Below are 22,189 nucleotides of genomic sequence, written 5' to 3'. Positions count from 1 at the left end.
TAAGTCTGATAATGCCCATTGTAATCCTTTCAAACAGTCACTGACCTAATTTAATAAATGCATAAAAGTCATGATCTTCTTAAAAACTGTAACTCTTAACCTCTCACAAACTAAGCTTACTATTAGAGAGACTTCTGACGCTGCTAGTGCACGTTTACTAATGTAAACACCTCAGAGGTCACCTTTAAAATAAAAGCACTGCAAAAGCCGATTTCAAGAGATATATGGAGTTTTGGGATTTACATGCAGAATGATTTATTTTGATTTCTGATTTTCCTTTGGCCTCACATGGGGGACAGCTAATGAGCTGGGTGTGGCCTGCAGATAGGGAAATGCCCCGGCTTGACCCAATCCATTGATTGTTGTCTTAAACCTGCATGACTTAATGCTAACTGGGCCAAAGTTTGGTAATAAAGTTTTGTGCAGTAATTTCCTCTGACTCATTGCAGATGAAAATCACATCAGAGGAAGGTAGCGTATGCTCTGTGGCAGCTCGGGGGGTTAGAAGGCGTTACTCACGAGGCATGATGCCCTGGTCTGCCAGCTGCTCTCGAGTCCTCCTCTGCTGAAGTCTTAACTGTAGCACTGAAAGTAACGAAAAAACAAAGAGGAAAAGAGGAACAGAGAGAAGAGCAGAAAGAGGTTGATTCAGAATAGTTTTACCTCACAGAGAGGCTAAAGCTTCTCATCACAGCCAACAATGTCGATATTATCATAAAACCAAAATTCTACAGATAAAGATCTAACTATGAATATAAACTACCCCCTAAAAAATTAAAGAGCAGAATATTAACTTAGTGTATCTCACTGGGCTGTGACTGTTGGTGACAAGTTGGAGACACAAAATTGGGAGAAAATATGCAAATTTTCACTAGGAATCACACTGAACTGGCACTTATGACTCTTTTGTGTACCTTGATTATGCTGCACAACATTCCTGCAAATGGTACCATTTTTTAAATCACAATTTAGACACAAGATGTTTTACTTATGTCTCAATTTATTCTCTTTATTGTTTGTCTCCACTTGATCAAAATTTAGTTTTATTGGTCGCCAAACTACCCCAAAGTTGTTTCACATTTCTCGCACTTTCTTACTCACGGAAACGAAACTGAGAAGAGTCCCAAACGGGTTTCAGCTGCCTGCGATGGCTTTGTGACTACTTTGACAGTGAATTTGTCTTGCAAGCTTTCAAACACTGTCCAAAGGTCTAGCAACACCAGAGCAAGCCTTAGAAACTCATTCAAGGAAATTAACCTAACCCCCCCACCCCCAAAGTTTAGAGATATTTCGGAAACTCTCCTCATGAATGCTGGGAATCAGAATCTGATCAACTGATATCAACTGGTTTGCATCAACATGATGAGACTTGTGCATATCTGTTCACCTGGATCAGTGTCACACATTTACACAAAGACCTGCAGAAAACACACACACACACACACACACAACAAGACTTCTTTGCTGCAAATATTTCTGTGAGCAGGATGTAGGGAATGATAAACACAGCTCCTGGCTTTTAAACAGATCTGCTCAGCAGTGTGTGGTCTGCAGCACATGCACACGTTTCTCCCTGCTCTGTATGGGTGTGTGTGTGTGGTGTGGTCGAGGTCATAAACACAGAGCCTCCTCCATGTCTGTTGGTCTGCTTGTGTCTGTGTGTGTTTCTCCTCCTGAACGTTATCTGAAGGTCTCCTGGTCAGATCCGAGGATGAAGTGTTCCTCCTCCTCTGCAGCGGTTCTGCTCGTTTGTTAATTATCTCGCTCAACGGGTTTGCTTTCACTCAGCTCAGCTCAGCTGCTGTCGTGCATCGCATGAATTTCCTCAGACCCCTTTCCAGCTTTGATGTCCTGCAAAGCCTTTGGACTGGGACATCGGCGAGCTGGAGTGCCACATCACGGCTCTGTCACAGGAGAGCACCTACATTATGTAACAGCAGGCCCTTCTCTTCATCTGACATCTGCTTTAGTTTACAGCAGAGAGGGGGGGTTGGGTGGTGTGGGGTGGGGCTGACCTGCTGCTCAGGCATTAGTAGCTGACTGGAAGCTGACCAAAACATGCATCTGATACGTCTGCAAAGGAAACTTTTCTGTCATCTGCCACAAGAAAAAAAAAAAAAAAAAGCACCTTCTGACATGGAAGTTTGGTCTGGTGTGTTTTGGAAAAATCCAGGTGACAAATGAACTGTGAATGTTCTTGGAGGCAAATTCTGTTGTGCTTCTATCATCGGATGCTTAAAAAAAACATGAAACTGTTTGTTCCAGATTAAGCTGCACATGTAAGCTGTTCTATCACATCTCCCCTCACTGAATCTGCTGGTGTAGGTTCCCTCTCACCCAGGCCATGACAGATCCTTTAAAACAAAGTAACTGGAATCGTTTTCCTAATTGTTGAAGATGTTATCCTACTCAATTCGAACTGAAGTTCCAAGCTTTTACCTAAACATCGTCTCCACAGACCCTTGGGCCAAGACAAGAGAACCAGCTCTTTACGACACAGCTCAGCTGTCCACCTACATTTCAGTGATAACAAACCCTCTTTGAGGACAGAAGTGTTCATATTTTGGACAGAGAAGACAGATGAGAAGGGGTGACAGAGATCATTTATGTCAAATGAGAAAAAAAAAAAAACCTTTACCAGAGAAGGGTTCAGGTTTCAACTTTCCAAAAGTGTTGAATCTGATCCCCAGTCAGTTTTGTTCTAATTTGAACCCCTCTAAGAAATAAAATTCAGGTGTTGTGTGAATTACACAATTATTTCATGTTGGATATAATGTTTCACCTATTTTTTAACAGTCAAAGTCAGCAGGTTGTGTTGCAATAAAACAATAATATGATATATTAAAGTGACTCAATGTTGCCAGATTTAATGTAACAACTTTGCTTAAAATGTTCGACTCCATTGATTGAAAAAGAGATTGTCCCAAGGTGCTTTCCATACTTACACATGTGCATTGACTCCTGAGGCCAGGAACGTTGCTCTTTACGAACTTTGACCTATTTTATTCCATGCGTTTTTAGGATAATTATTACTATTTACATTTAAATAATCAAGTTTAATGGAATGACTCTGACATAACAAAGTTAATAAATGTAACATTTTATTTCTTAAGGTGCAGTATGCATGCATATTTTCATAAAGTACAGCTCTAGCACACTAGAGTCTAGAGTTAACTCAGGTGCCGTCACATGGAATTTACATTTTTTTTATAGTTTCAGCCTTGCGTCCACATGAAAACAAAGTTTTAGGAGCCCCCAAAATAGTAATTTTTGAAAATGGATTTCAGAGTAAAAAAAATCTTGAAACACCAGCATTGTGTTCTCTTGTTGACAGGCACAGTGCAACCTCTTTAAAACTGTGATGTCACAGTCCCCACCTCTAATCTAACCTCTGACCCCAAGTGTAACAACAGTAATGACAGATTACATGCTTGTGTTGCAGATGCAAGTTGCTCAACTACAGAAAAACCTTTATTTACTGTAACACTTCAATGAACAGACAAGACTAATGAGCAATAACAGTGCCTTGAATAGAGTAGAGCAAAACTCCTTATTATTACATTAAATAATCTAAAGTCAAAAAGATCTTTAATAATATTATTATTTTGTTTTTGACCAACTTGTAAAGCACATCGGTCTAATAAAACTGACATTTAATGACAATTTCAAAGCAAACGTTGGAGAAAAAGAACAACAATATATATCAATTATACATTTAAAATACTTGAGAAATGCGAATAGTTTCAAAAGACTGACAAGTGTATGAATAAATTACCCTGATTACTTTGAACAATATGAGTTAAATCCTTTCCTCCCTCCGTCACTCTGGATACTTTGCCTGAAATCGTCCTTTGTGTCCCCATATTTGAACTGACATGACTCCCAGTCAATAGAAGTTTATTGTGACACAAAGTAGAAGTTTTACTTCATCCTCAGTCCACAAAAAGGATGTGACTTTAGCTTGTGTTCACCATCCTCCTCTTTTTCATTTTGCGTTTACAGTTTGAAGCGTCTTCTTTCCTGTTTCTGGTGTATTTCCATGACAGCATTACAGCACTACTACAGCGTTTGGGTCATTTTCTGTGTTTTCATCTTGATGAAAACATTTCTAGAGATGCTGCCATGTATACAAAGATATCTTTCTAAACAACAAACAAAAACATAGTTTTGGAAAGACAGCATTCCCATGTGGATGGGGGCCTAGATTTAGATGGGCTGTTGACGCCTGTGACAACTCTGCAACTATTTGAAGAGAAAATTAGTTCCACAAAATTTTCAATCAGGATCAAAGTTCCAGTGACACCAGAGCGAGGCCCTACGACTCACAGGAGGGAATCAGGAGCCCCCGCAAACGCAAAATGCCAGGCGTAATTTGGCGCCACCAGTCGCAACCTAGTGACAGGCTACTGAAAGCTCCTCTGGTTGACAGTGTAACATCTCTAAAAATCAAAAAGAAGTCCAGTTGCCTTTGACTAAACTTATATGGAATTTTTCAATTGAGAAAGTGCCTTGGATGAGAAATGAAACATTTTCAACAACCAAGAAAAGAAGTCCAGTTGCTTTTAAACAAAGAAATCTTTCAGGATAGCTCCCACTAAATCCTTTATGAATCACATGCAGGATTTATTTTATGTCTTATTTTTTTGGTAGGAAATCAGTCCAGGATCTAACTGCCCTGTGTTGTGTTTAGTGTCAGCTTATCAATAATTTTGCCTGAAAAAAAAATAATAAAAAATAAAACCCCACTGCATCTGTTCTAAAATCTGCTCTTTCTCCTGAAAAGCTCTCAATTAGACCAAAGTGTTTCCTGGTCCGGACTACAGAGCGTCGGTGTGATCACAGATCACTAAAACACTCTCAGCCTCTCACTGTGTTGACTTTGAAACTGAAGACATTTGTTTCAGCGCGGGCTGCCCTGACAACAAAGGACATACAAGCCGACGGCCACATTTACACGTGCTCAGATTTATGGCGTAAACAAATGATGGTTTGTTCTGCTTTGTGCCGCTGAAGTGCAGATAATTAACCAAAGCAGCGAGCGGCGCAGTGGTCCTGTGATTTATCATCCGTCTGTGCTTCACACCAAAAAACAAGCTCATTCTAAAGACATGTTTTAACATTTATTCACCAACAAGGCGACCGATGAGAGCAGCTGGTTCTGTCACCAGAACTCTTCGGAAACACACAGGAATGTGTCTGTGGCAGACAAACCAATGTCGCTGTCTAACTGCTAATAAACAGCTGTTTCTAAATGAACTATCAGGCTTATTTTAGTCTTTAGTACTTTTGCATAAATTGGAAATCCACCTTAAAACTCCAATGGTGTGGGACACTTAGAGTCAGAACCTGAGCCAGAACTAGACTGCAGCAGAAAGATTTCTGGAGCCGATCCATAAACAGACTTATGGTCAACTGTGATGCTGCTGAAGGAGAAAATACTACAGCTGAGAGCTTTTTAAAGTTCTGCCAGGGGATTAGATCTTTTCTGATGGGTTGAAGTCTGGTTACTACAGATATGGCAGGGGCTGTTGGTTTGTTAAAAAAATCAGATAAAAATACTTTTGTCTGAATAAGGCATCTGTTCAACTTTCAGGGAGCAGATATGCAATGACATAAAATCAGAATAAAACAAATGGTTCTTTATTTTAAATGTCATCTTTACTGTTTTAAATTCACAAGCTGTGTTTCTCCCAGCTGTCAGAAAAGTGTTCTACACACAGGATAAAAACTTAATACCTACCACCCCTCACTAAAGGGTTTGATATGTTTTCTGTGTGTTAGTTGCTTGTCTGCTAGGAAAATTCCTCATTAGCCACTCGATGGATTTTATTGAAACTCAGAAAGTAATCATTAGATGTACATCTACAACTGTTTATCTTTGTTTCCAGCCTAATTCAAAAAGGCAGCCACAGCTATTCAATGTCATACAACACAAAAAGGGTTATAACTCAGTCAATACCACAGATATTAAACTAAGATTTGGCGTGGCAGTAGCTGAGAGTCATCCCCAAGTCATACTCTAAGCACTTGTTGTTTAACATTAACTGTTAGGTAATTTGCTAACAGAAAGACAGTTGACTCGAATGAGCCATTGGACTGATTTTGTTGAAACTTTCAGAAAGTAATCATTGAATGAACATCTGCAGCTGATTATTATTTTTGAAGTCAGCCCAATTTAAGGTGGCCGTCTCAACCAAATAATCTGATAAAACAAACAAAAAAAATGACTGTAACTCAATTGGTTTTACGAATATTAACCTGCGATTTTGTGTGGTAATAGCTGAGACTGGTCCCCAACACGTACTCTGCTTGTTGGAGCATTTTCTAAAATTTTTTATTTTTTGTCTATTTTTTACCTGCTTTTTGTGCGGGGAGCTGGTGCCTATCTCCAGCAGTCTCTGTGCGAGAGGTGGGTACACCGTGGACAGGTGACCGATCTATCAAAGGGCCACATAGAAACAAATGATACACATAATCATTCACGCTCTCACTCACACCTAGGGACAATTCAGAATAACCGAATACCCTAACATGCATGTTTTTGGTCTGTGGGAGGAAATCAGAGTACCCGTAGAAGACCCACACGTTCATGGGGAGAACATGTAAACTACACAAAGAAAGGTTACAGACTGGCTTTGAACCTGAGACTTTCTTGCTGTGATATAGCAGCTTTAGCCATTGTACCATCATATTTTTGCCACATTTTTTTTTATATTTTAGAAAAGACATTAGGAATAAAGTCTGGAAAAAATGTCCATACTCTATTTTAGAGACAGATTGATTAATCAGCCAAACAATTTTAATCAGCTGATATTTTCCACTTCTTATAAAAACTGGCTGTCAGCCATATCTGTGCATACTTAATTAATTAACAAGAGGGAGAATAAAAATGCAGCAACCTATTGTAGCTAACAATTTAGTATTGTTTTAAGCAAAAATTATTTTCTTTGTAATAACGTTAGGTTTATAAGGTCTTCTAAAGGTTGTCAAATACTTGTTTATTTAAATTAAGTAATTGTTGTTATATTTTGTTCAATGAAAATAAAATAATGGCCAAAAAAAAAAAATCAGTTTTGTTTAATGGCTGCTGTACTTTCTAATAATCAACTTTAGCCATAGAAGAACTCACATTGATCGACCTATACTCTGTTTTTTTTCTTTCATACTTACAGTATATACACCTGGGAAATATTTAAACCAATTTCCATACTTTCCAAGACTGTGTAAGAAGCCTGAACATCCCTGCATACACAGTATCAGTGATATCAGCATACATCTACTGTTTTAGTTTTAGTAGCTCAAGCTTTAATATTCTGAAACGTTTATGGATCAGGCGTGGCCCATGAACTCAACACCTGTTTTTGATGCTGACCTGCTGTTCCAACACTTTGTCGTGCTGATTTAACTGATGTTTGACGCCTCTGTCAGACTGCAAAGTATCTGTGGTGCATTTAAGGACTGCAGTTTGATCTGTTAAATCAGTTCAGCATGAGTGCTGGTGAGTGACCTTGCTGAAAACTGGTCTGCAGGGAGCTCCTAAATGAGATATTTATCTTTTCCTTTAAGTTTTAACAAAGCGACGGCAGTTCCCATGGCTTCCATAACACAGCTCAGCTGTGATGCAGAAACAATCAGAGCTGAAAACTCCCCGAGGCTGTCAGGCCGACCCGTTCCCATGGCTGGGGTAACGTTGTTCAAGCGTGGTGGAAAAGGATCAACAGTCTATGGCTTTCACAGGATGCTGCCTTAAAGAAAACTGTAAATCTTTCCCAGGCTCGCCGTGTAAGACTCCCCTCTGTCATCAGCAGTTAGCACACATAGATTTACAGCCTCCTTTACTTCTCTGACACACAGCAGATCACTGTGTGTCAGACAGACGCTTGACGTGAACTCCCCTGACTTTAATCTAAAGACGGTGTCTCTACATCTGTGCTGTGTTCCCCTCAGGTTAAAGCAACACGGACCCCCAGCCACCCTGTCTTTTATATTCCCCATAGTGCTCAGGCTCATCTCAACCCCTCCGTTGTGCTCTGAACCGCTCAAAGGAAAAGCGACATTTAGCCTGAAATCTCTGGAATGCAGAGTGGAAGTCTGATCTCTGATCTATGCTTCTACACAAGTTTTCTTGCGTGTGGCTGCTGATGCTGGCGTCATCAGTTATATTTTCCTCAGGGAGGTGGCAGTGTTGGTCAGACAACACACACTGCAGCATTAAGGTGCAAAGTCACGGATTCTCAGGTTGGATTTTACATATTAACTGTGTGCATTGACTCAACTTCTCCCTATTTGATACACCCAGGTGTCAGCCTCTAATGCAGCCCTATTTAGTTGACCTCCAACCTCTTTCACACAATCTAATCTCTCTTTATCAGAGGCCGCAGGAGGAGGAAACCTGGCTGGTGTCTCTCAGCAGCAGCAGGTCGGTGGTGTGGAACAAGTGCACTGACCTGCCGCTGTCACGTGTTTACATCCGAGGATTCACAGAGCCGTAAACCCATCACAGAGTGACACTACATCCTGTTGCTGGTGGTCCCTGAACACATCACATGATCCCTGTTACACACCTGCTGTAACCCAGATGAGTGAGACGTGTGCAAGGTAAGCGTCTGTAAGTGGTGATAAGAAGGCTTCATGACTCACCTGATCTAAACTTGCTTCGTATCAATACGGAGTGTTCAGAGCCCAGCAGAGTCATAATGATGTCAGTACAGATCCAGAGTTCAAAAGCTGCGAAAACACGGCACTCACACGTCGACCCCTGAGGTCACCTCTGGACCACAGACTCATGTGACACACAGTGTCCCCCGATTGCCACATTAACAGCTTAGAAAGAAAACTAATAAAAAAAAAGTAGAACCCCAGACTGTTTTTCTGGATTCGAGCAGTCCTCCGTCTGCTGCTCTCTTCTTCTCTGCTCTCTCTCCCCGCAGTGGTGTGGGCTTCAGGGCCGATGGTCCCATTCAGCTGAGAGAGAGTTCTGAGCGGGGCTGGGGGACAACACACACAGATATGCCCCACGCAGGCCAGGGTTTCCTTCAAGCCCCGCCTGCTGCAGCCCCCGAGGCCCAGCAGGGTTTGGCTGATGACTTCTTCCTCCCCTGCCACCGGAGTAAATATATCAGCCTATCAGCCCAGCTGACTGTCATTAGAGAGGAGACTCAGAGGCAGAGGTGGGTGGAGGGTAACAGGGAGGGTCGGGGAGGAAGACAACCACTTTCACTTCTTCATTTAATCTTAGAGTTTGTGTGCAGCAGCAAAAGATCTGAGCTCAGGAAGTCCAGTCCCAGTGAGGAGGAGACGACACTGGTTTTTAGTGATCAGCAATGACCCTGGAGATTTGAGCTTCAACATATATTTGTGAAGGAGGGAAAATTGAAACTATCCTCTGATGTCAAAGTATAAAACAGAGGTTCTCTGAAAAATCACACAATATTTTAACCTTCAGACTGTGTGACCATGAAATGTAGTCAGTTATACATGTAAGATCTTAATTTTTGCCAAACTCTATTTGTTCAGTTTAATTAGAACTTTAAGGGCTCCTCTGTTAAAGGCAGAGCCTCCTAAATATCTAACAACAACCTGAAGACCCATGAATGATGTTTTTTTTTATATTAACAGTTTATGGAGTCTGACAGAATGTTTTTTTTAAGATAATGGCTTGCATTTGTACTCCTCAGTCCCCTTTACTCTGATACCCCTAACTAATAGTTGTCCTGTGGACAGATCGTCCCACCTGAGCTGAGGATCTCTGCAGCTCCTCCAGAGTCATCATGGGGATTCTTAGCTGCACCTTAGATTTATGCTCTCCTTGACCGGCTGGGCAGTTTAGGTGGACGGCCATGTCTTGGTAGGTTTGCAGTCGTGCCGTCCTCTTCCATTTACAGATGCTGGATTGAACAGAGCTCAGTGGGATGTTCAAAGCTTGGAGTATTGTTTTATATCCTCAACCTGTTTAAAACCTTTCAACAACTTTACCCCTGACATGTTTGAACTCTATTTACTAATTAGGTCATTTCTGAAGGCTGTTGGTCCCATTTTTAGTGCACCACACAAAGTCTTTATGGAAGAAGAAAGCCGTTGTTGAAAGAAAACCATTTGCAGCAAACATGTTGAAGAAGCTGGTCTCATCAGATCTGACCAAACTAACCCTGCACATCACCCTGAACACATCATCCTCACTATGAAACATGGTGGCGGCAGCATCATGCTGTGGGAATGCTTTTCCTTAGCAGGGACAGGGAAGCTGGTAAGAGTTAATAGGAAGATGAATCTAAATAGAGGACTAGCCTGGAAGAAAACCTGTTAGAGGCTGCAGACTTCCTGAGACTGGGGCGGAGGTTCACCTTCCAGCAGGACAATGACCCGAAACATCCAACCGGAGCTACAATGGGATCAAAGTATACAGCCCTGTAAAGTCAAGACTCAAATCCAACTGTGACAATACTTGAAAATTGTTCACAGAGGCTCTCTATCCAATCTGACAGAGCTTGAGCTATGTGGCAAAGAATGGGCCAATAATTTCAGTCTCTAGATGAGCAAAGCTGGTAGAGAAATACACCCAAAAGACTTGCAGCTGGAATACAAACGTTATTTCCGATTTCTATTGTTGTTAGTTTAAAAAAAAACACTTTTCTTTGGTCTATCACATAAAAGCCTAGTTAATTACTTTGATTTTTTTTGGTTTTATTGTGACAAAATGGAAAAGTTCCAGGGGTACAAATACTTTTCAATGCACTGTACATGTTGTGGAAACACTGACTGGCGTTGGATTTATTATTGTGTAGGTAAACCTAGACTCTTTACATGAATCTGTGAGACGTAGAACATCTTTCCAAATAAAGCTGCCAGTAACAAACAGCTTCTGCAGCTTTGATGTAAAACAGCAGCGTGACAAAAACACACCCACACACAGCCGAAGAACTGAAAAGAGTCAGCAGAGTTTCCTCCGTTCACCACAGATACAGCATTCAAGTGACAGTCAGCCTGTCAGTCTGCCAAGCTGCTGCATGACGGCTGCATGGGGCGAGCTGCCTGCAGCCAGGCTCGCATGATGAAGGCCCACTGGTGGAGCTGTGTGTTGGGACTGTTCTGCATACCCGCAGTCGTGAGTGTCAGCTTAGGTGAGTGCATTTTTACGTGCGAGAGAAAGGAGAAGCGGGTTCCGAGTTTAGGATTTAAAGAATGTACCAAAGATATCTTCAGAGAAGAGTCTGAGTCACCTTTTCCTGTTTGCAGCTTCATCCTGTTTTTGGCCTTTTGTTGCTTTGTCTTTAAAAAAAAAAAGAAAAAATGGTAGAAAAGGTAATTTAGGTAAATGTACTGAAACAACAACAAATTCTGTACATTAAATTAGCAATAACAAGAGTTGGGTTTTTTTTTAAGAAAAATAAACCCAGTTATAATTGATATTTTATGATTTACAGCTGCAGGTGCAGCTTCATTTTTAAGTTACTGGACAGATTTGAGCTGAGTGTTTGTCAAAGTCCCACATTTATATATATATATATATATATATATATATATATACCAATCCTAGTGCCTTAGATGCTAAAAATACTAATTTAATGTAATAGTAAGTGTGTTACTCAAAGTACTCAAGCAATAAACCTAAACGAAATGGTATTNGGGGGGGGGGGACTTTTAGTTACAAAAATAATCTGGAAACCATGTATTATTTTCCTTTCACTTTACAATTATGTATTATTTTCTGTTGGTCTATTACATAGAGTCCCAATAAAATACTTTGAAGTTTGTGGTTGTAACTTGAAAAAAATGTGGAAAAGCTCAAGGGGTAGAAATACTTCTTTCTGTAGGCACTGTAGTTTTATGATTATATGTTCATGTTTTTGTTTTTTTGGCTGCTTTTTAGGCCCATCTCCTGTCAGGATTTCTGTTATTCCACCAACTTCCTGTTCTGTCTCCTTTTAGTTTGCCAAACACACAGAGTATGTAATGCGATGCATTCAGTCCTTTTCTCCACGTTGTGTAAAAAGTGTAGACACAGCACTAATCAGTCAACGAGAGCTCCTCCAGCACCGCCTCACTGCTTCCACCTCTTCATCCATTTTAATCTCTGCTCACCATAAACACGGCTCAGCTTTTGTTGCAGAGCAGCTTCTCCACACACCAGTGACACGCTCGCACCAAAACGCGTCATATTTTAACGTAACAAACGATGTGCCTTATCTGTTGCTGTTAGTCTGAGAGCTGACGTGTGCTGCCGCAGGCTGCAAAACACCAAACAATACTCAAATATTTACACAGAAGCTGCTGGGGCCGCAAATCTATCCATGACAGGCACAAGTGCATCTGTCATGTGTGTGCTGTGTATGAACACACACACACACACACACTCACACACAATCTTAATTAGCAGGTGAAAGTGCTTAAAGGGAAGGTCTTTGACATCGTACACACAATGTGTCGGACAGATTCCTGAGGAGGTCACCCAGACCTGGTTTAATCCTCCCCTTTAATTGGGCTCCATGTCAACGGATGTGACAAGTCTCATCTGAACCGTCTGGAGCCACGTGTGTGTGTGTGTGTGTGTGTTTTAAAACTCTGAGTGCACATCATTCTACATTATATTTACAGTAAATGTACAGATGTGTGACCTCCCCCCCTTCATTGGAAAAATAATTTGATCGTATTTGTCCAGCCCTTGTTCAGACCTCTCTCAGTATAAAGCTGAAGTGTGTGTTTATTGGCGAACTGTGCAGACGTATAGATCAAAAAAATGACTGTTAGTGTTTGGTGTGATTTCTTGTTTTAGATGGAGCAGATGTGTGGAGCTAAAATGGCTCAAAGTGCCCCCCGAAAAAGTATAACAGCGAAGTTCACACTCAACGGGGGAATTACAAACACTCGCTGAATAAACTGTGTGGATTTTATTTGATTTTTTTTTCTATTTTTGACAGGATTGTCATATTGTCGCTGCCGTTGGTTCCAGTAAATGATGGCCCAGTGGTATGTAGGAAGTCTTGTTGCTGACAGCAAAAGTCACGTATTCTGAATGCTTTGAATACCAAATGCCATCCGAGGAATCCAGCTGTCCTTCAGTCGTTTCCCTCAGAACCACAGGCGGAGGAGGTGTACCGGCTGGTCTGGTTCGGTGTCTTATGAATGAGACATGCAGTAAAGAACATGTTGCAGCTGTTCCACTGAAGGAAAACTTTGACTCATCTTACAAGCCATGCTTCCAGCCTGCGCCCATCAGTGGATGATAATTACAAGATTTTAAAACAGTTAGACCCAAGCAGGGGCCAATATGCTCTAAAAGCTGTTCAACTGGCTGTTTCCACTGTTGGACATAAAAAACAAATCAGTTTTGATTGTATAGATTTGACTCACAGATGGGTCTTTGTGAGTGAAGTTTGCATGTGTGGGTTTTCTCCAGGTACTCCAGTTTTCTTCCACAGTCCAAAACCATGGATGTTGGGTTTGTCAGGATTTGAGTTTTGTTTGAGTTATTCTTGAAGTTTCTTTTGTATTAGGTTTATTGTTTCTTTAATTCTGTTATATGGCTCCTGTGTTTAGTTTTGTTTTTTGGTGTTTTGCTCCTTGTGCCTTCAGTGTTCATGTCATCATTCACATGTCCTCAGCCAATCACTTGTTTGCCTGCCACGCTCATCTTCACCTGCCCCAAGTTAGTAATCGCTCACCTGTGCCCACTTCTCCTAATTACCATCAGTCTTTAAAACCCGGTCTTTTTCCACACTTACTTGCTGGTTCATTATTACTCCAATGTGTTGTCCGGTTATCCTCGCATCTTGCCTTTCGTGTACCCTGCTATCTTGGACTTTGGAAGTTTTTGTTATTTAGTTTTTGTTTGCTTCCACGTCAGTCTTTTGTTTTGTTTTGTGTTAATAAATGAGGTTTTCTTTGAGTTCCTCCTTGTTCAGTTTGTATTTGGGTTCAAACCATCCACCAAACCCGATAGGGTTAATTGGCTACTCTATTTTTTTATTTTAACCAGGCAAATCCTATTGAAATCACAGAACTTTTTTTTTTTTTAAGGGGGACCTCGACCTGAAGGAAGCCTAAACATCCATGTTTTTGGATTGTGGGACAAAACCAAAGTACCTGGAGAAAAACCAGACAAACTCCATACAGAAGGAAGAACAGGTCCAACCCGGAGCTTGAACCCACAACCTTCTTGCTGTGAAGCAACAGTGCTAACCACTAATTCATTGTGCTGCCAAATCTCTGCCACTCTAAATTGTTCCTTGGTGTGACTATCATCTACTCTTGTTGTTGGAAATTGAAGCCAGCAGGACCCAATTTGCAGAAGCTGGCATGTTTTATTTTTGGGATTATGTGCAACAGGGATGTGGCGCTTTAGGTCCATCCTACTCACCAGCACACAATCCTTTCTTTTAAGCCTGAAATAACAAATTACAGCAAAGCATATTTGAAGAATTAATACTTGAAAATACAGCATCCAGGTAAGGACTAGATGAAATAACAACCAAAGCTCTAACAGGAACAAGAGGGTAAAGAAAATCGATGGATGACCAAATCGCCACTTCTCCAGCTCTGAAATCCTATAGTTATGCTATACCATAGGATGTTATGCTGCTATTGGCTTCACTTAGTCTCTCTACTTTTCAAGTTTAAACATGCAATTATTGTACATATATTTCTTCCCATAGAAACTATGTCTGGCTCAATGCTTCTCTGTCTGTGTCTCTTTCATGTCCTATAAATCCCCAACTGGCTGAGACAGATGCCCGCTTGTTCTGAGCCCGGTTCTGCTGGAAGTTTCTTCCCGTTAAATAAAAACATTCCTTTCCACTGTCACCTATTTGCTTGCTGGGGACGGGGGATTGTACTAAATGAAAATTCAATGCAACCTACTGGCTTCCTTAGATACTAACATTTATTTTGAAATTGGCATTTCATATCATACCTAATGCGACTGTATTGTTTTATAATTAGAACAAATTGACTGTAATTGGTTTGTGAGGAATTGGTGCTGTACAAATAAACTGAATTGAATTGTCGGCAGTGAATTTAAGATGATGTGGTTCATGATTTTGTTTTCTGTTTTTTAAATGTAGCACCTCTTTCCCTGTGCTGCCTCCATCAGTGTATAGCTGTTCTCCTTCAGGTGAACAATGTGTTTTCTGTTCCTCCTTTCTTCAGCTGACTTTTATTGATTGAAAATTAAAGCTTTTTCTAGAGTTGAAGTTCTAACCAGAATAGAAATATGTTCACATTTCTTTGCCAGACACAGATATCTTATCTCAGTTAATAATGAGGGCTGCTGACAACAAGCAATGATCTGAAATGGTCCCGGCATCAACAGGTGATCAATCGCAACCAATTGCTCAGTTGCTTCATAATTAATTAATGAATTTTTCAAGCTCACTGCAGCCTTTGGATGCACTCAGTCAGGAGTCTTGTTAATTTCTCTTCCTTTAGGATTTAGTGATGATAGGAAATCTAGAATATTGTCGACCAGCGGTGAACTATCAGGACCTTTCAGAGAAGGACCTGAGTGGACCCAAGCATAAAAAAGTTAATTTTATTAATTTTTATAAAATACATGAAAATAATTACTCTACGATGTACCACTGTAACGCACGCTTTTTTCTATGATTTCTGCCAGAATGCTGTGTGTTGGGCTAGTTTTAAACTGAGAACAAAAAAGTAAGCAATTAGAAATTTTGTATGGATGTCTCTGGGCAGAATTTCCCCCACTTAGGCTATTCAGTGTCTTTACTAGAATCGGAAACAAATGACAAATGGTAAATGGTCCACACTTCTGTACACACTTCTTTTAGCCTCTCCAGGTTCTGCAAAGTTCTTCACAGCGTCTCTCATTCACCCATTCATACACACACTATACAGCATTTTATATTCACACTCATGAACTGATAAGCATATCGAGGGCAATGAGGAGTCCAATGTCTTGCCCAGGGACACTTCAGCATGCAGCAAGTGCTGGGAATCAAACCCTTGATTCACTGGTTGGTGGACAATCTCTCTATCCTCAGGGTAAATTCACAACCAAAAACATGAGTGTAAGTTCAGAAAGATGATTTTAAGAATCAAATCTTAAGTTTTTCATTGCTGTTAGGAAATGTTATCTGACCCAGAGGCTGGCGAATGTAAGAAGCGTAGCTAGTGATGGTCCACTGCCTTTAGTTCTGTACACTAAAAGGGCAACAGGTGAATGTGTTATTGTCTCAGAATTACTATCTGTGGCTTTTTCAAGATGACCACTCTAACCAGAACATGGACTTTGTTTAAAAAGCTGCCAGACAGCTGAGCCTTTTGGAGCTCTTTCAGCCCTAGACATGCCCTGGAAATGATCCACTCGGTTCAGTTTAGTTCAGGAGTTTCTGCTGCTGGGAACTCTCACTGTTTGGGACAGAGATGGTTGAGTGGAATAAGAAAGAATACGAGAACCATACCTGTTTAGCTAAAGTGGCAGTAAACACAAGAAGTCATTTTGGGACAATAATCATCATGACAACGTTTAGATGAACAAGAATAAAATAAGAAAAAATTTCCAGAATAATTAATATGGTTTTCAAATGACAATCACTGGTGAATAAAACTGTTTATTTTTGGCTTGTTTTGCTGCAGTGGTTTTTGCTAGTGTTGTCACCTATTCCAATGGTTCTCAAACCTTTCAGCTTCTGACCCACAAATTAACTGTGGCAGAGATTTGTGACCAAAACTATCTTTGGTTAAAGCATGCAAACATTGCAATTAGGCTAATTAAATGACACACAATAACAGAAACAACAATTTAACTATATTTATTGACTTGTAACTGCATATTTAATCTCTCAAAATAGTTATATAAAAAACAAGAAACAGAAACATCAATATTCTGTGTGGTTTTGTTGTCAGTTTCCTAAATATTCACCTGCAAGTGTTGCCTTAGGGATGAAAAAGTCTGCCTGTGTAACTGGGACCAGTTTTTATCTTTTTGCTTAAATTTGTGTGAGGTTACAGTAAAGTCCCAGCTGTGATAAATGTAAGTAATCACTGCTGCATAGCATCTCTTCTTATAGTTGTCTTAGACTACAGTGCATTCAGTTTCATTGTTGATCTTGCAATAAAAAGTGTGGTTGTTCAGTTGAATGAAAATCTAGGATACCTTTACATGTTTGACGCCAACCTTGTAGCCAAAATTTGTTCCAAAACAAAAGTCTGCCTATATAAATCTGAGCCATTATTCTTGTTGGACTATTGGAGAATGGCAGGAAGTTCTGCTGGGCTGACAGCAAACCCAGAAAGAGAAAACCTGAGCTGTGATAGCATTTTTAGATAGAAGATCAGGTTGATTTTATCATCTGAAACAGACTCAGTTAACCTTTAAGGTGCTTTCCCACAGTGCTGAGACTTAATTTGAAGGTGTGATTGTGGTCCACACAGAGCAAATGTAAATTTCCATTTCCACCAGAGGAGGGGATTGTTGTAGCCACAGATCATAGGTTCTCTACAATACCCAGTCAGCTCTGATCCAGCTCAGTTTTCAAGCTGTGACCTGCCACTTCCAATGCATCAGTTTTTTTGTTGTAAAAGACTGCCCAAAGTGAATTTTTTTCCCTGGTTTAGCTTGTGCAGCTTCCTTCTCTTCTCCATTTTCCACAGTGACAGCTGTGCACTACATACATTGTGTTGCGTTCTTATTTTGGTCCGATTCGTTTTCGTGTCATTTACAAAAATTTTGTCAAGAAAAATACCTTAAAATGATTTAAAAATGCGAACAATTTAACAAGTTACTCAAAAGAGTTTATAATAGGAGTATTAAAATCCTTTTGTTTACTATTTTATTCTATAACTAACCCTGATATGTGCCATTGTGTGTTCAGAGTCAACAGGTTGTTCTCACAGTTTGGCTCACAGAAAAGGCCCAAAGTAAAGAAGAAAAATTGTCCCGTAAATGTTTTTGAAACAGTTGGATGTAGCAAAGAGCTGGCAGGAACATAAATTCATTTTGATGACACATAATGGGGGGGGGGGTGGATCCAATAGAGACAGTGGTAGGAAAGAAGAACAGAAGATAAGAGGATTAATAGAGATCTGGTAATGAGTGTTTGACAACAAGAGATGAGACTGTCGGGTCAGGAGTGCACAGAGTATATGTGGAAGGTGTCTGGGGGTGCACACTGTGTCTGTGTGTGTGTCCTTGTGTGTTCACATTTGTTAAGGGAGCAGACATTCTGGCCTCTATGGCTTCCCCAGTGGCTGCAGCTGTGCTGTATTGGCCTAAGGGTCTCAGATAGCTGCTCTCTCAGGTAAACACCTATCTCAAAATAATCAATCAGCTGCTTCAATGAAAGTTAGAACTTTATGCATTTCTGATTTAGGCCCCTTTTGCAATGGAAGGGTGCAGGAGACCAACACACTCTCTGCCTTCATAACCAAGCTAAAAACTTATCACCCACCACTGAAGGCCTGGGCCTTGGTGTGATCATGGGGGATGATCTATAATATGGTGAAAGCATAAAAGAGCATCTCGGGGATGTGGAAAATAGCAGGAAAATGCAATTTGGTGAGTTCTAAGAGTGTAGCAGCATCATGATTGTCTTCACACTATAAGAGGTTTCCCAAATTTACAGGCACAATTGAATAGGTCATGTAGAGTAGGATCATCATTCAGTGTTAAGGGGGTCTTAATAGGCTTACCCTTCATATTGTGGGGTTTTGAGTTTTTATTTGTGGTTTTGTTTACTGTTTTCATGATTTCAGTTATGTTCAGTTACTCTTGTTGTTAGTTTGGGTCTTGTTACTTGTGCCTTTGTTTTCTGTCAGCATTTACGCTTCCCCAGTCACTCACTTGCCTGTCAGCCACGCCCATCTACACCTGTCCCGACTCTGTAATCATACCACCTGTTCCCACTCACCTCGTTATCCTCAGTGTTAAAAACCCGGTCGCTCTTCCCATACCTCGCTGGTCCATTGTTTGTTGGTAGTTTGATGTTTGTTGGTTGTTTGCGTCACTCCGTGTTCCTGTTCTGTTTATGAATTTTATTTTAGTTCTTGTCTGTTTGCTGCCACGTCGGCTTTTTGTTTTCGTTTGTTTCTTCAGTTTAATAAATTAGTTTTCTTTTCTTTAAAATGAGTCTGCGCACTGGGTTCGTCTCCGTCATCTCCACCCATCACGACACATATTATTCTGGTGTATGAAATAAAGTGAGATTCCCTGACACATTGATGTAAAAATGAACTCAGAGCTGTGGTTTGTAAGCTCTCATTTGACTCCAGCATGAAAAAGGAAAATGGGTTGACACGAGGTCAGATAATAGCAGTTGGATTACCAAAGAGCTTTATCAGCACCCAATCAGCCTTATCAGAAAACTGAAGGCTTTCTCACGACACAAGACTGCTGGCTAAAAACAACAATATGTCAACGAAAAGTGGAGGTTGTGGGATCCAAACAGATTGAAAAGAGGGCACGGATAAAGAATAAAACTAGAGGAGACACAGAAACATAATGTTGGGGGAGAAGAAGAGGCGAAGGGAGGGTTGGGAAATGAAGAATGAGACGTGGACGGAGCCAGACGTGGAGTCAGGTTCAGCGTTTCCCCCTCCGTTCCTGAGCTGTGGTTTCTAATGAAGAAGTTCCAGCAGGAGCGAGCGGAGTCCAAACCAGAAGTGACAGAAAGACGAGTCCGAGCCAGCAGCCTCCTCCTCCCTCATACGCGCTCGCTCTCCATCAGTGTCTGCTCTGAGGCTCGGTCACCTTCACTCTGGATCTCCCCCCGTCCCCCTTTCCCTCCTCAGACATCCACAGGGTCCGAGCTGCCGCCAGGTTGGAAATGTCAACATGTTCGAGGCGCTGCAGCCAATCTGAGAGGAATCCAAAGCACAACAAGACGCTGTCTCCACATCATGTAAAAACCAAAAACACTGCGCTTTTGTTTGGTGTTTCTGTGGTTGTTTGGATTTCCACAATTGACTTTGCCTCCTCTGCAGTCTGCAGGCGCTGCTGGCAGGAAGCCAGGCAGTCGGGTCAGGGAGATGGAGGGGGGGGAGGGTCTGAGAGATGGGCCTGCGTCGCCGCAGATTAACTCTAACTCCTGCCTTTTACCCACAGCTATACCTTGGCTTTCTGAGGTATTTCTTAAACGTCACTATCAGAAATTTAATAACTCAAGGCTTCTTTCTTGTTAACATCTGTCTGTGTTACAGACAGAGAAAAGAACCTGCTGTCGCTGCCAAACAAGTACTTCAGTGATCTTGACGCATTGCTCGCATGTGTTTTTGTGTGTTCAGTTGTCTGCCTGTTAAGAAAATATCTCATAAACCACTGCTTGGATTTTAATGAAACTCTTAGAACATGATAATGAGCTATACATCTCCAACTGATTAACTCTTGAAGTCAACCCTATTCAAGATGGCCGCCACAGCAAAGCAACCTTAATAAACACATAAAGGACTTCAGCTCAGTCAGTTTTACAGATACTGAGCTAAAATTTGGTGTGGTAGTAGCTGAGCTTCGACCCAAACACACACTTTGAGTGCTACACATTGTGCGAGGTCTTTGGCATTAACTGTTGAAGTCAACCTTGTTTATCTGTTAGCAAAATATTTCATGGGACACCAAACAGATTGTGTTTAAATTTTCAGAAAGAAATTATAGGATGTACAACTAATTAGCTTTTAGAGTCAATCCAATTCAGAATGGCTACCACAGCTAATCAATCTTAGTCACCACCAAAATAGCAATAACTTAGTGAAATTTACAGATACTGAGCCAAACGTTCATGTGGTAGTATGAAAGACATTTTGTACTTTGAGGTCTAACAGATCATGCAATATTGCATGAGATTTTGACTAATTTTGCTTTCAAGGTTTGGCCAAAACAACTTTAATTCTGTCTTTTCTCAGCAAATGATAATCTTGTTCTAAAACTCTGGCATGAAAGGCAGTGGGCAATATGCATCCCTTGAAGAAATGATGGGCCTTTTTTAAATAATAAATTACTGATTTAGAGGTGATTTAAACATTATAAGAAAAATTCCAATGTAACCAGTTTAGATAAAGAAACTAGTTGACAGATGATCGAATATTTATCAGCATTCTTTAAATTAGAAATTACTTTAAATAAAACTCATGGTTGTTCAAGACAGACTTCAGTTTATTAACAGATAAATATATTTCTGTCAATTACCTTTTTTTTCCCAAACAAAATTGAGACAATAACTGAAACAAAAACTAAACAACAACAGCCTAAGTATGATGACTAAAATCTATGACACTGGTGTTTTTATTGATGATTAAAATGAAATGGAAACAGAGAAAGGTTTCTATTGAAACCTGACTTTGCTGTGTGGAAAAGCAGGGAGAGTTAAGAAGAACTCCAGTCAAAACTAATTACTTTGAGCATAAGCTAAATATATTTGATTAATTCCGTGAAGATGGTACAACTACGATGTGATTCATTTTCGTTGGAAGTCAGAACTCAGCTTTGGGAAAAACCTCCTACCCCAATATCACTGTGTTCCAGTTGAAAGTTGTGAAACCAGTCAGATATCAAATTCAGGTTAACAACTATTGACACTACAAGAAGATAATGTATTTCTATGTATTCAAATCCCATAGCAACAAGATTGCTAATGAAGGCAGTTCAGAAGCACTCGTGTGACTGATTTAATTAGACAGAAACTGACAGAAGAGCAAACAAAAAGTTCATTACTGCAGTTATCACCACTTTTCATGTGGGAAACAGCCATGTTGGAGGCTGTGTCCAACTTGCCAAGAAATCTCTGACTTTCTGAGACAAAATTCTGACTTTATTGTGAGTTTCCAGTTAATTTTTCTGACTGGGAATTTGGAAATTTCAGCTTTCAAGTAGAACGGACCACTCATTTCTGTGCATTCAGTTTTGAACATGAATACCGGATTTTATTTTATTTAAAACATGTTTGTGTTTCTTTTAAAAAAAGATACAATCTGTGTGTGTACAGGTGCTGGTCATAAAATTAGAATATCATGAAAAAGTAGATTGATTTCAGTAATTCCATTTAAAAAGTGAAACTTGTATATTATATTCATACATTACATACAAACTTATATATTTCAAATGTTTATTTCGTTTAATTTTGATGATTACAAATGACAACAAATGAAAATCTCAAATTCATCATATCAGAAAATTAGAATATTACTGAAGACCAATAAAAACAAAGGATTTATAGAAATGTTGGCCAACTGAAAAGTATGA

General features: G+C 40.2%; 1 protein-coding gene across 5 annotated transcripts in view; it reads right to left on the bottom strand.

The window, feature by feature from the left end:
- The window catches only part of myocd (myocardin), a 94,387-nt gene that overhangs the window by 31,655 nt on the left and 40,543 nt on the right, over window positions 1–22,189 (bottom strand). For 4 of the 5 annotated variants that reach the window (XM_037980955.1, XM_037980956.1, XM_025005952.2 and 1 more), the window contains exon 2: window positions 520–585. In XM_037980955.1, coding sequence (XP_037836883.1) covers window positions 520–585 — 66 coding nt within the window. Of the gene's footprint in view, window positions 1–519; window positions 586–8,640; window positions 9,082–22,189 lie in introns of those variants that run through there. The other variant, XM_017416237.3, reaches the window with a different exon arrangement.

This window comes from Kryptolebias marmoratus, linkage group LG17, assembly GCF_001649575.2.
Source record: "Kryptolebias marmoratus isolate JLee-2015 linkage group LG17, ASM164957v2, whole genome shotgun sequence".
NCBI lineage: Eukaryota > Metazoa > Chordata > Actinopteri > Cyprinodontiformes > Rivulidae > Kryptolebias > Kryptolebias marmoratus.
Note: the sequence above shows the minus strand (reverse complement) of the source record. Positions and strands in the feature narration are given on the sequence as shown.